Source organism: Ceratotherium simum, chromosome 3 (genome assembly GCF_057802395.1).
Source record: "Ceratotherium simum simum isolate JZ-2026a chromosome 3, ASM5780239v1, whole genome shotgun sequence".
Taxonomy (NCBI): domain Eukaryota; kingdom Metazoa; phylum Chordata; class Mammalia; order Perissodactyla; family Rhinocerotidae; genus Ceratotherium; species Ceratotherium simum.
In genome coordinates this window covers 67,866,269-67,887,313 of record NC_141902.1, presented here as the reverse complement: position 1 = coordinate 67,887,313, position 21,045 = coordinate 67,866,269, and the positions used below count along the sequence as shown (strand labels likewise).

The 21,045-nt window shown below is 55.1% G+C and overlaps 1 protein-coding gene across 1 annotated transcript; it reads right to left on the bottom strand.

Moving 5' to 3' along the window:
* Nucleotides 1-941: 941 nt before the first annotated feature.
* SNX33 (sorting nexin 33) lies at nt 942-15,376 on the bottom strand. The gene is made up of 2 exons (XM_004421841.3): nt 12,219-15,376; nt 942-6,106 (listed from the first exon to the last, which is right to left on the bottom strand). The coding sequence occupies exons 1-2, from the start codon at nt 13,687-13,689 to the stop codon at nt 5,853-5,855; spliced, it is 1,725 nt and encodes a 574-aa protein (XP_004421898.1). The 5' UTR covers nt 13,690-15,376; the 3' UTR covers nt 942-5,852.
* Between the last annotated feature and the right edge of the window lie 5,669 nt (nt 15,377-21,045).

The following is a 21,045-nucleotide window of genomic DNA, read 5'->3' as shown; positions in this document are numbered from 1 at the left end:
TAGAGTAGGATTTGCGCTCGGGCTCAGCCGCTGGGGTCCTGCCTTGGGTGGTGGAGGGAAAGGAACCAGGGGCCTGTTACTCTCTGGAGGGCAACAGGGCTGTCCAGTGGAGCCTCATACTCCCCCCGCCCAGAGCACTCCTGCCAAAATGGCAGCAAGGCGGATAAGGTCAGCCCAGAAGAGTCTCCGGGGGCCTCCAGGCTCCAGCCAGCCTCAACTCCACCTTGGGCATCAGCCCTTGGCTTCCCAGCACAGATAGGGGGTCTTGTCTCACACTGGCTCGGCCACTCTAGCATCTCCCTCGCTGGGCCCCATTTCCTGGTCTGTAAAATGATGTTGATAATCTCTTGCATACGGGGTGGTTGTGAAATACTGGCTGTCCAGTGTCCACCACCGTGCTGCCTGCATGGGGGGAGGGTGGAAGCCCCAGCAGACGGGAGAGCCAGGAGCGGCGGGGACTTGGACCCCTTGGAGCCCCACGGGGGCAGCCAGACCTCAGATGACGGGGGTTGAACAGGGTGTCTAAACAGCCCCCAGAGTTCCCTGTGCTCGAGTGTGTGGTGGGAGCTGTGGAATGATGACCATGAGCCCCAGAGGGGGCCACAGGCCTCAGCAGGGACTTTTGCCAGCCCCCTGAAGTTCCTTGAGGCCCACAAGGTACCGGAGCAATTGAGGGAGCCCTGAGTGTTCAAAACAGAGAAAGGGCCAGACCCACAGAGGCCTCAGGATGGGGATCAAAGGAGCAAGTGGTGGGAAGGCAGGAGGTGGGGGAAGATGACCAAAAGGTCCAATGCTAACCTAGGACCATGGTGGGCACCACAGGCCTAGTGCCAGGGTCCGGGAGCTCTGCAAGAACCCACAACAACATTGGCAGCCAAGGGAAAAAAAAAGTAGCAGAACACTAAAAGAAAAGGCAAAAGAAAGAAAGGAAAAAGACAAAATCAAAATTAATAAAGTTTAATTGAATATCTACAAGACATTGTCAAGTAATAAACCGAACCCACTCAAATTGGTATATGTGATTTATCCTTAATGTGGAATCAGGCACATTTCATGTGTGTGATAGGATGTGGGATTCAGCCTCTAAAATTCAAAGTGCCAGGGGCCTGCCTATGGTCTTCAAATGGAGCATCTCCAAAACTTATATGCATCCCTGGGGAAAGGAGGGGTCCCCACATTGATTTCAGATTACTTTTCTACCATGTTGGTGAGTGAGAAAGCAAAAGAGAAATTCAGGTCAGTTACAGAGAAATGAAGCGATGTTCCTCACACATGGTCATTTGTAAATGGAGATCGTGAGTCACTGCAGATGCCACTGTGCAATGCTGTCTTCAGCCTCTTCATCCCTCGGGGGCTGGTGGGACTCACCCTACTCTCAAAGCCCCCTCACGTTTCAGCAGTTGGTTTGCCAGCCTCCCGTTCTTTCTCACCTCTGGAGCTGAGATCTGCCACCCCCTTCCTTCGGACCTACATGAGTTAATCACGTGACTTTAAGGAATGCAGCCAGAGAGCTGGGTTTGAGTCCAGCCCCACCTTGGCCTCACTGTGTGATCCTAGGCAGGTCCCGTCATCCCTCTGGCCAAGTCTCCGTCTCTCCATCTGTGAACTGGAATAATGATACCTACCAGGGCTGCTGTGCAGATCAAGGAGGCCACAGCTATATGAAACACTGCTTTTTAAACAGACTGGACTGCATTTGGGGTTTGACTAACAAAACGAAAACAAAGGAGAAAAGGTACATGTTAAACTATGTTGAACCCCAGAGTGGGGTTTCACAGTCACCCCTTCTGAGCTATGTCTAGGGGAGGTGAATTTTTATTTTTCCCCATGGTCTTTTTGCCACAGCTCACTGAGTCCTGCCAGTGGAAAGAGGTAGTGGCCTGAGCTGGTGGGGAAGCAGGTTGGGGTGGGTGGGGAGCCGAGCAGGCTTGGCTCCTGGAGGCCTGAGTCAGCGGACAGGCAGGCAGGGCGGGCCCAGTCCTCGCATGCTTGGGGAGGAGATGGTGCAGGAATGTTCCTCCCGCCCAGGACTGGGCCCTGCCCACCACATCCTGGCTCCTGCTCGCGTGGACACTGCAGCCTCAGCTCTGCCTCAGAGATGGGAGATGCTTGGAGCTTTGTTGGGTGGGTTCAGCCAGGGGCCTTCAGAGGCAGCCTCGCCCAGGAGTGGGCAAGGCCAGGCCACAAAGCCTACCAGGAGGTGGGCTCTGGTCCCGGAGCATCCCCCTGCCCCACTGGGTGATGTGACCAGCTGCCACCCCTCACTAGACCTCAAGTTCCCATCTATGCAATGAAGAATTGAACTTGGTGGTGTCAGACGATGGATGGTCCTGGCTGGCTCCCCCAGGAGGTGGTGCAGTCCAGGTGCAGCTACATGTGTGTAACACCTTTGCTATATGCATGTGTGATTTTGTGGTCATGTATGTCTGAGTGTGTGTGTGTGTCACTGTGTGAGGATATAACTGTGTGCACGGGATCGGGGTATGGCTGTGATGACGTGGCTGAGGCTAATGCTGTGAACAGATGACAACACATGTGTGGACGTGCCTGAGTGTATGACCATGTATACATGTGTGGCCAGGTGTGGCCTATGTGCCTGTGGGCAGGTTGTGTGGCTGTGTGGCTGTGTCTGCGTCTGCTTTGGGTTGGGCAACTGCATCTGTGACCATGTGGATGACAGTGTGGCTGTGCCATGAGATGGAGGGGTGGTGCTGAGGTGAGCCCAGGGCTACCTGCCTCCCCCAGGCCTGGCTCTGCTCCAGCCATGGCAGAGCAGTGCCACAGCCATGGCACAGTGGTTCATGGCCCTCCTGTGTCCAGAAGGCACCAGGATGCGAGATCTGAGGGCTGCCTCCATCCCCAACCCCCACATGTGGCCACAAAGCAGACTCCTTTCCTAGGCTGGGCCAAGACTGGGGATCAGAGGTCCCCCGCCCCCATCCCAGGTCCTTGTAGCTGCCCAGGGCGGAAAGAGAGGCCTTGTTTTCCACCCCCCTCAGAGCAAAGTGAGGGAGGGAACTGGAGGCAGCTGGGCCCAGCTCAGTCTGGAACATCTGCCTGGCATGTGACTGAGGCCAGCCAGTAGGCCCTGCCACCACCAGGATGCCCCCCCCACGAGTCCCCCAGTCTCCTGCTGAAAGGGGCTCCAGCCAGCGCAGACTAATCTCAAATTCCAACACCCCAACCCACACAGAGATAGAAAGAAACCAGAGAGAGGGGCTGTGACATCCTCACTCCCCACCACACATACGCCTGTGCCAGCCTAGAGACCTCACGATGCCTGCAGGAGGCCTGACCCATCCCAAGACATCACATTCTGATTCTTCCAAGCCCCCCTGAGAAAAGTGTCAGACCGACTCCCTCACCCTGTGGATGGGAGGCGTGGGAGGTGGCCCTTCTCTCAAGGAAGGCGCACAAGAGGATAATACTGTTCCCAGGGCAGGAAGCATGAACAGGGGACTTTCCAGGCACTGTGGGTTAGGAAGAGCATTCCCACCACCCCTACGCAGACTGGCCTCGGGAAGACCTCCCCCTGTGGGCAGGGTGCCCTGTGCAGAAGGCCACCTGGAGGTCAAAGCCAAGAAGAGGTTAAGGGCAGGAAGGTCCCCGAGTGGGTTGGAAAATGAAGGAAGGAGGGCAGGGAGGAGGGAGGGGAAAATTCCACAGAAAGTCCCAAATCTGACCTAAATTCAGGGCCAGAGGACCATTCCAGAAGTTCCTCTGAGGACGCTCTGCCCTGAATGGGGAGCCTTTGCTGCCCCTTACCCACTGCACCTGCCACTCCTTATCCCGTCTTACTGCCGTGAGTCCCCTGGGCCCCTGGCCTGGCCAAAGCCTCCTGATGCCCGGACTCCGGCAGACCTCCCTCCTCCAAGTCCCCACTGCCCCAAAAGAGAACTGTGGTTTCACCAACATACCTCTGTCCTTCATGTGAACAGATTCCCATTCATCCTGACTGGGGCACCCCCAAGGGCACAGCTAGGGGTCCTCCTCTGTTTCCCACTTGGAAGCCACTGCAGGGCTGGGCACTCAGGACAGCTTGGGAAAGGATACAGTTTCTGAGCCCCACCCCCACCCCCCTGGACTGGGCTTTCCTGGGGGCAAGGTGGGGACATGGCTCCCTGGGGAGAGGAACCCCCTGTGGATTAGACTGTCCTGGGCACGGCCTCCTATCCCTTCCTCATGCGACCCTCAGGCCTAGATCACTAGCTCCGGGAGCAGCACAGCCAACCACCCCGCAGGACTCCACCCACTAGAGAGATGAGGCTGTGAGGTCTGGGAAGGGTGTGCATCCAGCTGGGGCCCATGGCCACCTCTAGCTCCCCAGCTAGCACCTCCCACCAGCACAGCCCTCCCCCCAACTTTTGAGGTTCTGGGGTAAATTCTGTGTCCACCATGATCTCAGAATCTGGTCCAGTAGCTCCCAGGGACAATTAGGGTTCTATCCTTCCCCCATCCTCATCCCCTCCAGACCGAAACAAAAAAGTCATGCTTTTGTTATCTTAATTGTAAAAGATTTATCAAGAAAACAAGAAAGAAAGAAAAAAAGATTCAAGCAGCAGCAGCCAGGCACAGCCATGACCTCCTGGGGGGCCAGCGGTGGCACCTGTCAGTTCCCCCACCCGGCTGCTGGACCACGCCCTGGCCAGGGGGGAGGGAGTAGCCCCCTCAAGGATGTAAACATGGGTGAGAAACAGCACAATCCAACCAGGACCTGGTTGGCATCACAGTGCAGCTGACCGTGGGCAGATGGCCCAGGATCCCTGGGGTGGTGGGTGTGTTGGCCCTGTCTTTTTCCCGTTGGATTTCCCACCGTGCAACAGGAAGGATGCTGGGGTTAACAGGGGCCGGGACCCTGGGAACCTGGGGTCCGAGCCTGCTCGGAGTGTGGGAAACTATTGCTGGTGAACTCAAATATCTGGTAACTTTTGGGTGTCCCCTCCAGGAAGGTGCCACCAGGGTCCTGGGCTCCATGGCTTGTCTCAGCACCTTGAGCCCAGGGAAAAGATGCTGCATGGTCCCCTAACCAAAGGGCAGTGGGGCTCAGCAGGTGGAGGGGAGTCAGGAGGGAGTTGGCCTGCAGCCCCTCCTGCAGAGGGCAGGGGTGGGGCAGGGACAGGGACATGGGAGCAAAGAAGATCGCTCCCCTCTGTCACACAGGCCAGAATCCCCACCGAGGTGGCCCCAAACTTGCTTGGGAAAGGTAAGGGAGAGAAGAGGGGTGTCTTCATGTCTCCATCTTAGCTATGCTGTTCCTCTCTTCCGAATGTCCTCCTATCTACTGTCCCCATTTACTGTCTGATAAGTTCTTGTCATTCTTCAAGACACTACTCAAATGTCACCTACTCCCTGGAGTCTTCCCTGACCAGCTGAATGAGTGGTCCCTTCTGTGAGCTTCCAGGAACCCCTTATTTACCATCGGCCATTCTTCATGGCCCCTGGCTGTTTCATGTCTGACCTCCGCCTTGACTGGGGACTCCCCGAGGGCAGGCGTGTTGCAGCCCTGGTGCCCGGGATCTGACCTGGGGCGGCAGCAGGCCCCGGTGTCTGCTGAATGAATGAGGGCGGGTGGCCAGGTGAGTGAGTGCTGTAGGCTCTAGGGGAGGCTAAGACCCTGGCCTGGCCTCAAGTGACTGACCAGCAGCCCAGGCCTCAGCCTAGAGGGTTCCTGGCCCCATTCTCACCCCTGTTGTGCCCCCACCTCTAAGGGGTGGAGACTTCCCCACGGGTACCCATCACTCCTCCAAAGCCCACCCCCAAGCCCCTCAGACACTGCTGGGGCGGGATGTCTGGAGAGCAGAGTGGACTGCAGCGACCAGGCCCAGGGGCGGGGAGGGGCCAGGTGCACGGGGTCAGAGGTTGTCGTACATGCGCAGCGTCTTCTCCAGCTGCTGCGCTACCCGCTGGTAGAAGAGGATCTGCTGGCGCAGGTAGTTCTGCATCATGTGCTTGAAGTCGAGCTCACGGCGCTGGTGGAAGTGGTTCATCTCGGCCTGCAGGGCGAAGCCCACCACGCGGCAGCGCCTGCGAATGCCATCTGCCTCGTCCTGAGCCATGCGGCCCTCGTCACTCATGCGTTGGCTCTCTTTCACCTTGGCGAAGGCACCTGGCACAGGTAGAGTGGAGAACAAGGGAGGTTAGGGCTCTGGTCTCCCCCATTTGCTCCCTATACCATCTGTGAGCCCCCCTCAAGGGCAGATGACACCCTCATCAGCTCGACTCAGACCTCGCTCCCAGACTCCAGACTGACGGTTCAGCCACCTGGGTGTCTCCACTGGCTGTCCCCCAAACTCCCACCTTCAGCACATCTTCCCTCCATACATGTGGCACCGCCAGCAGCCCACAGGGGACCAGTCATAGCCCTGCTAGCTGTATTTATTTCCAAGACCAGGCTGTCCCTACCCACCACAGGCCTCATCATCTCTGACACTGGCTCCTAATTCGGCTCAGACATCACCCCCTCCAGGAAGCCTTCCCTGAGTCCCCACTGCATTAGGTGCCTCCCAATGCTCCCAAGTGCCTTGGGCTTCCCTCTAGCACAGCTCTCACCACCCAGCGGTTTCTCTGACTTTCTCCCTCGGGGCTGTGAGCTCAATGTCTCTAGCACTCAGAACAAGGCCTGCCCACAGCAGACCCTGACACATGTCTGCTGAACTGACTCAACCAGTTCCTCACTGGACTGCTACAAGAGTCCCCCACGGGTCTCCCACCTCGGTCCCAGCCTCTGAGAGGCTCTCCACAGCACCTGAAGAGCAGGTGAGCTGGGCACCCATCACTCCAAGCCTTCCCTGGCTCCCTACTGCCTGCAGATCAAGGTCTACACCCATGCACCTGGCCCCTGAGGCCCTCTGGAAATTGGCCCTGCACCCATTCCACACTGACCCCAGGCTCTTTCCTACCTTTATCTCTGCCCGCTGGATCCTGATGCATAATTCAAGGCCCTGATCAGGTGCCACTTCTACACTGGAGCCTCCCGCAGTGTCCCCCGGCAGAATGCCTCTCCCATCTCACCTCTCCCCACCCCCATCACACTGCTGATTCTAAAACAGCGCCTCAAAGGCCACCTGGAGTTTTCCTTTGTGTGTGTCTCCCCCACAGACAGGCCCTGGCCCCTCCTCACCCCAGCCTCCAGGGGACTAGAGGAGGCCATTGGAATAACCAGGTAACAGATGGGGGCGGGGGGATGAACCTGGGCAGGGGACCCAATTTGGAAGAATCTGAGTGAATCAATAAGCAGTTGGTGAGTGAATCTCGGTTCTGAATTAACAGGCACTTGACTAATCCTGCACTGAAGCCAGTGGGGCCGTGCTGGGAGGAGGAGGCAGGTGGCCTGTGCCTGGCACTCGTTCCTCCCAGGGCTGTAGGAATCACCGTGCAGAGAAGAGTCAGGAGGTAGGAAGGGTGGGCATGGAGGAGAGCACACTGCTGGAGCACTTCAAAGTAACCACCGCACACAAACAGCACACTCATTATCGATGCTCCCACTTCTTTAAGGAGGCCTCTGAGGGTATTCTTTTTACTCTCACTCAAGTTGTCCGATGCATTCAAGGTGCATTTATTGAGCATTTACTATCTGCCAGGCCCGGGGCTCTATATGCTGGAATAACTCTGGATGCCTTCAGAAGGAGCAGCATCCATGTTACCTGGCAAGTCCGTGGCTAATTGGCTAAAAGTGGCATTTCTGGCAAACAGACTCAGTTTGGAGAGTCTCCATGGCTGCTCACACACAGGACCCAAAAAACTCTACAGTCTCCAGCTCCCAGTCCATTCAGTCCTTCCTCCACCTTCCCTGAACCACCTCCTACCTCCTGCCCCATCCCGACTGCCCAGGCCTGGGCAGCAGAAGACAGATCACCCCACAACCCAGGATGAAGACCCAATAAGAGCCTTCAGAGCTGGAGAGGCCCTAAAGGCCAGCTGTCCAACCCCCACCTCTACCCCACGACTGTGTAGGGGAAACTGAGGCCCCAAGGGGGAGGGACTTGCCCAGGGGTTCCTAGCTTCATTCCTGCCCCATAAGTGGGAGATGCCTGGCCCAGAGGTATCCCCCGACAGCTGGAGAGTGGACACCACTTCTACTGCAGGGACCCCAGGTTGAGTCTTCCAGGCATTTGTGTGGGGTCCCCCAAAAATGGACTCGGGGATCTGAGAAGGTTCCAAGGAGTAGGAAGGACCATAAGAAAGAAGGTAGAAAACAGCAAGACAAAGAAACTGGAGTTAAGCTTTAGCAAAAGGAACCTACTAGAAGGCAAGACACTGAACTAGCCTGGATTTCACCTGCCTAAAAAGTCTGGGTGCAGGAAGGGTAGACCTGTACTCAAGAGGGCTTTTCTTGCCCATGGCCTTGGAGGAAGGAAAGGCCCCTTTTGTTGATGAGGAGACTGAGGCCCAAATAATAGGAATGAATCTATTGCAATTGCTAGGTATCCACAGACAGGCAGGGAGCCAGGGAGGGGGAGCAGAGGCCACAGGGGTGAGGGGGAGGTGAAAGCCCCACCCTGCTCTCTGTCACCTCTCGACCTTGTGACTCAAATCTGGGGCCAGGACCAGCTAACACCAATGTGCCCCAGCAACCCGCTGGAAGTCAGGGTTCAGCCCTGTCCAGCATCTCCTCAACATTCCTCTTAGGACTCAACCTGAGTGCTGAGGACCCAGGGGAGCCTCCTGCCCTGGCAGTTGTCCCATGGGCTGGGTCCCAGGAATGGGGAAAGGAGGGTTGGAGCCTCAGAGCTCCAGGGTCCCAGACATTCCCTAAGCTCCCACCTAATCCCTCTTGTCCCCACCTCTTGGAGGGAGTTACCACCACCCCAGGTTGGAGACAGGAGGTCGGAGTCCTAGTCCCAGCTGTGTCACTTCCAGCAAGCCACTGCTCTCGCCTGGGCTGCAGGTCTCCCCACTGTCAAATGGAACAGGTGGGACTAGATGTGATGCTGTTCACAACTGCTCACAGCGGTACAGTGCTTCAGTTTCCACATCTGTAAAATGGGATCATAATAGCACTTGCCCGATAGTATAGTTGAGGTTTAAATGAACTAATACGTATAAAGTACTTAGGACTGACATAAAATAAGAGCTCAAGATGGTACGTGCAACTGTGTGCGAACTCCTTTTCTGTCACAGCAAAAACCAGCTGGTGGTCACTTGTGGCGATACGATTCTCTTTGTTTATGGAAGCCCAGGAGGGGAGGTCGAGGGAGGGTTAGCTGATGGCCCAGAACACAGAGGCTGGACCCACCTGTCCCCCAGGCAAGAGCTTGGTCCTGCAAGGGCCACTTTGCCTTGGCCAACCTGTGAGTTCCATGGCCCCTCCATGCATGCTCTGTGGTCCTGGGCTTGCCTCCAGCCCACCAAGGATGGCAGCAGAGTGAGTGCTAGAGCCCCAAGCCTCCCTCCCTCCTCCTTCCCCTTCTGGCTCATCTACCGCAGGTGGCCATCTCTTGGGGAGCTCCTTCCCCCGTCTGTCCGGCACAGTGGAAACAGCCTGGGCTGTGGGGTCAGATACACCTGGCTCCAGTTCCTGCTCTGCATATCATCCCACCTCACCGCGCCTCGTCTGTACAATGGAGGGGACCATACTGACCTCCCTGGCTTATGACGAGCCTTAGGACAGAGCCCAGCCCTGGCTGGCTCTCAGGTAGGGGACCACAGGACCCAGCTTGCCCTGTTGTCCCAGGGTAACTATTACTAGGGCCCCCTTTCACCCCCAAACTGCCCTGGCATGGACAGCTAACTATAGGGTTGCCCTTCTCTTAGGAGACCCCTGGACTGAGCTCCAGGGGCTGAGCCAGCAGGAAGATGGGCTGGTGGGCGTCATCTCAGCGCCGACCACACTCCACATCCCATTCTACTAACGTGGACATGGAGAGGAGAAAACTCTTTCAAGGTCACCTCAGAGGCAACGTTTGTCCAAATCCTGGTCTCCTGACCCTGCGTAGGCCTTCCGTCTCCTTCCTTTCATGGCCTCTCTCATACACTCGCCATCCGTTCAGATGTCCGGACAAGCTGGAAAGAATCCAGGGACCCAGGATCCAACTTTCCTGCTCCTTCCTCTGAGAAAGGGATCCACCTACAGGGCCACCATGGGACCCCTCCTCCCCCAAGCCCCCTCCCTAACTCACCCGACCACAGGCCTGGGAGTGGCAATGCAGAGCCCAGACAAGGAAGAGTAAGCCCAGAAGGGCTTGGCCTATTGGGGAGGAGTCCTCCGGGGGAGGGAAGGTAGGTCGGCCTCTGTCTGAGGTTGAATGCATCACCCAGAGGACTGTTGGCCCCTCACTCTTAGAAACACCTCCAGTGGAGACTCAGAAATGGCCTCCCTCAACTCTGTCTCCCTGCCCCGGAGTCAGAAAGTCCAGTCTGGCTCCACTCCCTCCTGCTTCAATGTGAGCCTGGGAGCCCTGGGTATGGGGTTGCCTTCCTGCCCCAGCTCTGCCCTGGGTGAGTGTCCCCAGGCACTGCATGGGGACAGCTGTTTAATCACTGTGCCCTGCTGCCCTCGTCCCCCTGCCCACACAGGAACATGCCATCCAAGGAGCTGGTTGAACCAGCTTCCCAGGCCCTAGCACAGCAGTGCGCGTGGCTCTACTTCCGCACAAGGAGACACCTGCCCCAGTGGGCCCGAGCCAGCCCCAGGCCACCTCCCCTGCCCTATCCCTGCCCCAGAGCTCAGAGTCAGCTCTAAGGTATCACTCTATCCTCGACCAGACCCTCCCCAGGAGTACCATGTCCACCCCCCCCCCACCTTTGAGGGCCTAAGAGCTCACTGCTCCACCCTCCCAGTTTTATTGACCAAAAAACTAAGGCCCAGAGAGGGGAAGGCACTTCCCAGAGACACACAGCAAATCGGGGGCAGAGCCAAGACTAGAACTCAGGCCTCTGGTCTCCTGAAGCTGAAAGAAGAGGGAAGGAGGAGGAGAGGAATGTGGAGATGAGAAAAAAAAGGGCAGAGAAGAGAAAGAGGAAGAGAAAGTGAGGGGAGAAAGGAGGCTGGGAGCTGGAGAAGGTCTAGAAGTCAACTCCTGGTAAAGGAGAGCCAGGGCTGGTTACTCCAGACTCTTCTGGGTACTGAGGTAGGGGGTGGCGTTTGCTGTCCCCCAGGCTCAGTCCAAAGGCCTGCCTCCTGGTCCCCCCCAGAGGAAAATCTCCCCACCAAGCCAGGCCTGACCTCAGGGCCTAGAGGCCAGGGAGCCGGCCCCACGCCCTGCGGACGTTCTTCCTGAGTTACCAAGCAGCCCCAGGGAGAACCACACCTCTCTCCTGACATCTGCCCTGCCTGTTGTCCCCAGGACTGAGCCACCTGCCCGGTCAGCCACTGAGTCACTGCTCAGGCAAGAAAATAAGTCAGGCTCGGGAAAGGGGAGTCAGATGGGCCATGCGGGTAGTGCTCTGGACCCCTGGTTCCTCCCCCAGCCCAGCCCGGGTGCCCCTAGGTGACCCGGGATGAGTCACTTCCCTGGCAGTTCCTTGACAGCCCCACAGTAACAGAGGGGGGCCCATCCTGTCCCTCCCCCAAGGAGGGGGCCGTGAGAACTGAAAACACGGCTGGCCTTGGGAGGCGGCCAACATGGATGTGTCCTTGGGGAGGTGCAGGAGGAAAGGTCATTCCTAGCTGGGCCACGGACTCCCTGTGCAACGACCCTTCTGTGAACACCAGCTTCTTCATCTGCACAATGGGGACAGCGACCCTCCCGCACACGGATAGGGAGCTCACAGATAGGATATGCAGCAGTGAGACCAGACTTCGAAGCTGCAAAGGCAGGGAGGGGAGCTTGTGAGGAGTGGGAAGACAGGCCACACTCTGTGCTCTTGTTATCTGGGTCTGTGTCCAGGTCCCTCATGAGCCTGTGGGCTCCTCAAGGGCAAGGCCTGGGCCCTGCTTATCTCCATGTCCCCAGACCCAGCCTGATACCTTGAAGGCTCAGAGCATGATGGGTAAATGAGTAAATGAGACAGAAACAGAGAAAATGAATGAATGAATGAACAAACAGACAACAAGAAGGTAAACAGCGAGCTCTATGAGGACAGGGACCAGACCTATCCACAGTAATATCCCTGCACCCACCACATAGGAGGTGCTCAACCCACTTGTGGAATGAATGAATGATACAGAGACGGAAAGACCAGACGAGCCGCTCTGTTCTGTCCAGGCCATTCTCAGATCCCCAGTGCCCAGCAGAGTGCAGACTCAGTAAGGGTCTCCTGCCTGCACTGAGTCTTACCTTTCTGCAGGTGGATGATGTCGGGGAAGTTGGAGAGCAGGCCCTGGTAGAGAGACAGTGTGTCAAGCATCTGGAAGAGGTCGTTCTTGGGCTGCTCAGCGAACATCTCACCCACGGCTTCATAGGTACGGCCCGTGTGAGAAATGGCGCTGTTGAGGGCTTCAGAGCTAAAGGGGGGATCCATCTGGAAGGAATGACTGATGGCCTGGAAGGCACTGCCGAGCTTCTGGAATTCCTTGCGGAAGCCCCCCACATGCTTGCGCACCAGCTCCGATGCTACAGTGCTGAGCTGCAGGACGCTGTCGTCCATCTTCTTGCTGAAGGCCTTGAAGGTATCCACACGGTCCTCCACATCCTGCAGGTCCTGGTGCTCCGTGGGGATCTGGAAGGTGAGCAGGAAGCTGGCACCCACCATCTCGTCCTTCTCTGCCCGGCGTTTGCCCATCTTCCACTGCTTGTCATCCAGGCAGCTGAGGAAATGCTGGAAGCCCTCATACTGGGACAGCACAGGGTGGCTGGTCATGTGGTCCATCCAGAGGATGAGCCGCCGCTTCCGCTTCTCAATGAAGTCCTCCTCGAAGCGGCCTGTGGCCTGCTTCTCTGGCAGGTGGGGCACCGAGATGACAGTGAACTTGTGCAGCAGGCGGTTGTAGAGCCAGTCAAAGTGTTTGTAGCGCCGGTAGACAGGTGAGCCAGCGTGGGTGGGCGTGAGCTTGTAGGAGATATAGCTTTTGATGCCCTTGAATTTGGTCTGTTTGGTGGGGTCTTCCACGGAGCAGGCAAATGGGTGGGGGTTGGCCTTCCACTGGGGGCCACGAGGGCCCATTTCAATGGAGTATGTCTCAGCAATCTTGGCCATCATGGGCACATCACCCAGGATGAAGGCCTCCACTCCAGAGCGCACGAAGCACGAGAAACGGTTAAGATTGCGCCCCACCACACTGCCTCGCTTGGCAGATGCCAGGCTGTCCTGCCGCTCCAGAGGTGGCTTTGGCCGGAAGGCCATGTGCTGGCTGGGGTAGGCACCAGGGTAGGAGAGGTTGAGTGGTGGGTGCCCATTGGTGCCCAGCCCACCAGCCCGTGGCTCCTCCACCACTGTGCATCCATCGTCCCAGTCATCCCAGTCATCATCATCGTCCTCCTCGAAGCTGCCTGGGTTTGAGAGGAAGCCACTGCCCCCACCACTCCTGGAAGGGTTGGCCACGCTGGAGCTGTCATACAAGCTCACCTGGGTGCCCAGAGAGCCTGCAGGGCTGCCGGAATAGTCAGCATGGTTGGAGCTGGTGCCAGAACGGATGATCTCCACGTAAGAGGCGGGGAAGAGCCCTGTCTCACCACGGCTGTTCTGACCCTGCAGCCAGCCATCCAGCGAGGTCTCACTGAAGATGACAAGGTCCTCATCCTGCTGGATGCTGATTTCCTCCTTGTTCTCACTGCGGAAGTCATAGAGGGCTCGGCCTTTCAGTGCCATGGCTGGGCCAGTGGTAGAGAAAGATGAGGAGAGGGTCCTGCCCAGAACTGGGGACACTCACTACGGTGTCCAAGAATGCACTAGCGACTCAAGGCCTGCCACAGCAACTCAGTCTCTCAGCCCCTTAGGCAGGGTCTCTGCACCCACAGATGCTGTCCAGCCTTCCTCTCTTCAAAACAATGTCCATGGCCCAGAAACTGCCCTTTCTGGTCTCCCAGCACACACATGTGAGCAGGGAGGGCTCATGTCCATAGTCTTTCTCCCTTCCCTTGGCAGCTCCTGGGGGGGATGTCTCTCTTTCTCCCACTCCCAGAAGAAAAGTCAAGTGACTGGGAGAAACCAGCTCAGAGAGGGCAAGAATTCACCACTCTCCACTGGAACAATGTTCTAAAATAGAAGAGAATCGCTCAGAAACCACCGTTCCAGAAATCCCAGCAGCTCTGGCTCCCAGCTCCTTCTGTCTCCTCAGGCCTTGGGAGGCTCTCACATTCCTCTGCAGATCTCCTCCTTCCTCCTTCCTCCTCCTCCTCTTGGGCCACTGGGTTTTCAGAAATCCAGAAAATCCAAGAGGGGCAAGGAGAAAAGCAGCAGCCTCCTGAATCGAGTCCAAGGGTGGATGTGTCCGGCTTCACAACAAGCCAGGCAGGGAAAACAAGGACTGAGGCTTACACAACAGGCCGCCAACTCTTCAACCCCGGCGGCCCAGCCCGGCCCCCAGCCGGCTGGGGCGCCCTCTCCCCGCCCCTCAAGTGGCCAGCCCCCACCTCTGAGACGGAGAGGGCGCGACGAGGCGCTCAGGCGACTTCTGGTCACTAGCTGCGTGGCCTCTTTTGTTTGCCTAATTCCCCAGCAGTGTCTGAGCCTGAAGCTGACCCTGATCGCAGTCCAAGGACCCCCGCCCAAAAGTAAACCCCGCAGTAACCGGTCCCGGCGCGCTGGACAAGCAGACCCCCACCCCTCGCGCGCACGCACACACTCAACAGGAGTTTGGAGAGTGAGCTCCCGCGAGCTGATGGCGCACCCGGCCGTCTGTCCTTCCGTCCTCCTCTCGGCCCCGCGGGGTCCAGCCAGTGGACGGCGAGCTGAGCCCCCAGCCCGCCTTCAACTCCAGCACTAGCAGTCCCTCTGCGCAGCCAGCGAGAAACCAGCTCCAAAACAAAAAAAGGCGATTCCGGGAGGTGGCGTCCCGAGGAAGGAGGGAATAGCTGAGGGGGGACGTGAGGGGTGGAGAGAGAGAGGGAGGGAGGAAAAGCAGGCTGGGGAATTGGGCAAACTCCACAGCACTTCCGTGCGTCCGGGCTGGGCTGGGACGGCCCGGCTCCGCCCTCCCGCGGGCCTGGGGCGCTGGAGCCGGGGCTCCCGCCTCCTCCTCGCTTCTGTCCTGGCCGTCGCCCTCACTCGCTCGCGCTGAGATCGGAATGCGAGAGGGAGGAGACGACCCGGGAAGTAGGGGCCCGCGGGCCTCCAGGACCAGTCCCTAGGGCGGCCGCACTCCCGAGCCCGTCCGGCCTCGCAGTGAGACATCTCTCGCCCCGAGGGGCTTGAGAGCCGCGCGGGGGAGCTCGCCAGCCGCCGCCGCCTAGCCTCCTGGACTCTGTCACTCTCCTGCCTTTTCCGTGACGCAAGTGGAGGAAAACTCGAAAGTTTGCAAAGTGTGGGGCTACCAGGAGGGCTCCAGAGCCGGGACCCGGGGGGAAGGGATTGAGGAAGGGTGGGTGGAGAGCCGCGGACGCCCCCCTACCCGTCCCCTTCTCCCCGCCCCCGCCCCCAGCGTGGCGCAGCCCGGGAATTGTTCGCTGGAGGGGGCCCCAGAGCCAGCTGCGCCCTCACCAGAAGAAGCCTGAGCGACCTGGGATACTGGCCTCTTCAGGTCCTAATACCCTGACCAGACAGGGCCAGGAGCACTCCCGCCCTGGGCGACTTCCTTCAGGGGGAAGGACAAGACCCTACATCTGTAGCGGCAGGGAACAAGCTCAGGCACGATCCAGTTCCATGTTGCTTTGTGCGGCTGGGGAGACTGGAAGTTCTGTCTTCGCCAGCAGCAGCGAGGAGAAAGGGGTGGTTGGGGTAGGCTTCCGAGAGGAGGCGAAGGGGATTTGACCCTTAGTCAGCCTATCCGGAACACCGGGCGTTAACTTTGGCAGGCACTGTGCTGGGCACTGGGGATTACTGCACAACAAGGCAGTCCGGGTTCCTGCCCTGGAGAGTTTACAATCCGCCCTCTTGTCCTTAATTCATCCGTTGTCTCCGTCTTATTCATTAAATCATGCACTCAAGGAAACATTAACTGAGTAACTATTCCGTACCAGGCCCCCTGGGCTACAAACACAAATAAGACATTATCCTTCCAGCAGCTCAGATGTGTTGACAAGTAAACAGATGCTCCCTGCTCAGTGTGACCAATGCCAGGAAATGAGAGTGGGAGGGCACCTATCCCAGCCTGGGTGGAGCAAGGATGAAGGAAGGCTTCCTGGAGGAGGTGCCTAAGGTGAGGCAAAGGTTTCAGCCCCTACTCTCCTTCCCGGCTGTGCCCTGGCACCTTGCCTACCTACCCCCTCTAACCAGAACTTCCTTCCCTCTCATTCTCACTCTTCCCACTTGTTGCAGATGAACTGGCACAAAGTAGTGCTGCTAAAGGTGTGCACCTTTGGCTGTACTGAGGGGTATGATCTGCAGGCCTCTGGCTACAAACCCAGTTTCATGAGTGCAGTGAGTAGATCCAGTTCCCTATGCAGGGCTGGCATTTGACCAGAATAAAGGCTTATGTAGTACAAACCTCAGAAGCCCAGGTATTAATTTGCACAGAGAAATACAACTGTCAGGCAGCCCTGAATTTTTGCATCAATAGCCCAAGGCAGTTTGGGCTGCTTCTTGAGAAGCCCAGTTACTGGAAGGTTAGCCCCATGAACTTGGAACCCCCAGGATGGGAAGAGGGGATGGTATGACAAGTCTCTCAGCCAAGAAACCTTGAGATCTTGTCCCCTGCCACAGGGGCAGCCTTGATTCTAAGGACTCAGTTCAGCCTAGTATCTCCACGGCCAGAGCCGGTATATATGTTTCCCCCAGATGCTTTTGGGACGCTCCTTTTCTATGATCTCTCTTCTGTTCACCTAGCCTCTCGCCAGGCTGGGTTTGACAATAGCAACTACTTTAGTGCTTGCTGAGTGCTAGACACTGTTGTAACCATTTTACCTTTATTGGCTCACAATACAGTTGATGGGATTTCTGCTCACCCAACTAGGGTCCTAGTCCAGCCCCACCCCCCTAAAATGTTCCCAGCCACCACCTTGATGGCCTTTAGTTGTTTCCCAAACACTTCAGTCACACATTTACAGATCAACCATCTTGGATTTACTCCCACATCTATTCTGGGTGGGTTTTTCTCTCGGGGGCCACCCTTATTTCCAGGTTCTTGGCAGAAACTCACTCTTCAGCCTCACAGAAATTTCCAGAACCCGTATCTTTCATTCCCTCCCTTCCAGGGACCCTCTTAAAGCCTAGGGGTAACAGAACCACTGGTCGCTAGTCTCAGAAAATTGCACTAACCTTTGTGGTTTTCCTACACCCTGCCCATTTCTTTGGAAAAAGTCCCTTTGTTAAATTATCCTCACATTATTCTAATTGGAGTGTGGTCTCTTTCCTGCTGGGACCCTGATTTGTGCACAGGAAACAGCATCCATCCCCCATCCAGGCATCTTACCTTTCCTCCTTTAGGAAGGAAGTCAGCAAGGGAGAACCGTGGCCAGTGGCTTCCCGGCTGGTGGCAGCATAGAGGACACACTGGACTATTACTGTAGTAATGCAGACAAGAGATAATGAGGGCCTGAGGTAGCGGAGGGGTAATGGGCTAGGGAGTAGTAACTCTGGGAGTTTATGGAGGTAGAATTAACAGAAATGGCAACCAACAAGATGTGGGTATTGAGGAAAAAGTCAATTCACATCTCGAAAGAATAGATTCTCGACTCCACTTCCCCCACCCTCATTTCTACTACTGCCTCATTTCTCTGCCTGCCTTTGCAGCAAAATTCCTCAAAACAGCCATCTCTGCTAGCTATGTACAATTTCTTTCCTCCCTTTCTCTTCTTAACCGCCTCTAGCCAGTCTTCCACCCTCACATTCCACTGAAACTATTCTTGTCAAGGTCATCAGTGACCTGTTATTCTCCGTCCTCCTCTTACTCAACCTCTCAGCAGCATTTGACCAGGTTGATCACCCCTTCCCCCTGGATACACTTTCTTCACTTGCACTGGGGAGACCGTAATCTCCTGGTCCCCCCTCTACCTCGCTGGTTCATCCTCTTCTCTCCAATAATTCTTAACACTAGAGTGACTACAGGAGAGTGATCCTCTTGTCTTTTCTATCCATATTCACTCCTTCGATGATCTCACCCAGGCTCATGGCTTCAAACACCATCTATCTGCCAATAACGCATTTTTTTTTTTTTTAATCTCCAGCCTAATTTCCCTAAAATTCCAGACTCCCATATCTTTCTCCTTGACATCTCCCCTTGGGTGTCTAATAGACAGCTCCAACCCAACATGTGCGAAATTGAATTTATGATCTTGCCCCCCAAACTTGTTCTACTTGGTAGCCTTCCCAATCTCAGGTGATGAGTACTTTCTTCCACTTGCTTGGGCCAAAACCTGGAGCCATCCCTGACTCTTCTCATCATCCTGGTACTCCTCTCTCACTGGCACCTCACTACTGCTCTCCTGGTCCCAGAAACCATCTTTCTCACCTGAATCACTGCAACAGCTTCCTAATGGTCTGTGTTTCCACTCCTGCCTCCTGACAGTCTCTTTTCAACACAGCAGTTAGAGTTATCCTTTTAAAACATAAGTTAGGGGTCTGGCCCAGTGGCGTAGTACTTAAGTTCGTGCGCTCTGCTTCAGTGACCCGGGGTTCATGGGTTCGGATCCCAGGCACGGACATATGCACTGCTCATCAAGCCATGCTGTGGCAGTGTCCCATATATAAAGTAGAGGAAGATGGGCACGGAGGGTAGCTCAGCAACAATCTTCCTCAAGCAAAAAGAGGAGGATTGGCAACAGATGTTAACTCAGGGCCAATCTTCCTCACCAAAAAAAATAATAAAAATAAAAAATAAATAAAATAAACCTTAAGTTAGATGTCAGTCCTCTGCTCAAAACCCTTCAGTGTCCTCATCTCACTCACAAAAAAAGCCAAAGTCCTTATTACCTGGGCCTATGAGCCTCTGTTATCTGAGCATCCTTTCCTCCCCTCCTAGCCCACTCTGCTCCAGGCAAGATGGCTTTGTTACTCCTCTTCTGAGATGTCAGGCACATTCCTTTCTTAAGGCATTTGCACCATGTCCTCTTCCTGAAATGTTCTTCCCCCAGATACCCACATGGCTAAACCCCTATAAAATATCACCTTCTCAATAAGATCTATCCTGACATGCCCTATTTAAAATTACAGCCCTGGGGCCGGCCCCGTGGCTTAGCGGTTAAGTGTGGTTAAGTGCGCGCGCTCTGCTGCTCGTGGCCCGGGTTCGGATCCCGGGCGCACACCGACGCACCACTTCTCCAGCCATGCTGAGGCCGCGTCCCACGTACAGCAACTAGAAGGATGTGCATCTATGACATACAACTATCTACTGGGGTTTTGGAGGAAAAAAATAAATTAATTAAAACAATTAATAAAATAAAATAAAATTACAGCCCATCCTCTCCCCAAGCTCTCCTATATCCTGCTGTTTTGATTCATAACACTTATCACCTGCTAACATGTATAATTCACTTTATTATGTTTATCGTCTGGGGAGAAGGAAGTTAACCAAGAGTCCTGCTGCAGACATGTTGAGCAAGGGCTGAAGATGGAAGGGAGTGAGACTGGGGAAATAAGAAGGGTGGGGATGAAGTGAAAACTGGGGGAAGATACCTGTACCATATATAACTGGTTAAGGATTAATATCCAGAATATATAAAGATTCTTCTGTGGGGCTGGCCCTGTGGCATAGCCCTTATGTTCGTGCGTTCCGCTTTGGCGGCCCAGCGTTTGCCGGTTCAGATCTTGGTTGCAGACCTACGCACCACTCAGCTCATCAAGCCACGCTGAGGTGGCTTCCCATATAGAAGAACTATAACTCTACAACTATGATACACAACTATGTATGGGGCTTTGGGGAGGGGAAAAAAAAAGAAAAAGAGGAAGATTGGCAACAGATGTTAGCACAGGGCCAATCTCCCTCAAAAAAAAACAATTCTTCTGGATATATATATCCAGAATATATAAACATCTTCAAATCAATTAGAAACAAAAGCAAATAATCTGTATTAATTTCCTATTGCAGCTGTAACAAATTATCACAAACTTAGTGGCTTAAAACAACACAAATTCATTATCTCACAGTACTGGAGACCAGAAATCCAAATTGGATCTCACTGGGCTAAACCCAAGTTGTCAGCAAGGTCTGTGTTCCTTCTGGAGGCTCTAGGTAAAAATCCATTTCTTTGCCTTTCGCAGCTTTGAGAGGCTGCCCACATTCCTCTGCACTTGGCCCCTTTTCATCTGCAAAGCCAGCAACCACATCACTCAGACTTCTGCTTGCATCACCACATCTCCTCTGACTCTTCTGCCACCCTCATTCACTTATAAGGACTCGTGATTACCTGGGACCCACCCAGATAATCCAGGATAATCTTACCATCTCAAAATCCTTTATTTAATCACATCTGCAAAATCCCTTTTGTCATGTGACGTAACATATTTACAAATTCTGGGTGGACATCTTTGGGGAACCATTCTACTTACCACACAATCCAATGGAAAAATAGACAAAAGACATGAAGAGGCATTCCATACAGGAGGAAAAACATATGAAACTTTTATTCATCAGGGAAATGCAAGTTAAAATCACAATGAAATACCATCACACACTCACTAGATTGGCAAACATTTAAAAAAACTAACAACCAAGTGTTGATGAGGACGAGGAGCAGAGGGAACACTCATGCACTGCCAAAGGAGTATAAACTGGTACAACCCCTTTGGGAAACAATTTGGCAATATCTAGTGAGGTTGAACATGCACATACTTTATAACTCAGCAATTCTACTCCAAGATATATACTAGAAGCTATTGCATACGTGCAACAGGAGACCTACAATAATGTTAACAGAAGCACTGCTAAAAACAGTCCCTTCAGGGCCAGCCGGTAGCTTGGCAGTTAAGTGCGCGTGCTCCTCTACTGGGGGCCCGGGTTCGGGATCCCGGGCGCGCACCGAGGCCGCGTTCCACATACAGCAACTAGAAGGATGTGAAACTATGACGTACAACTATCTACTGGGGCTTTGGGGAATAAAAAAGGAGGAGGATTGGCAATAGATGTTAGCT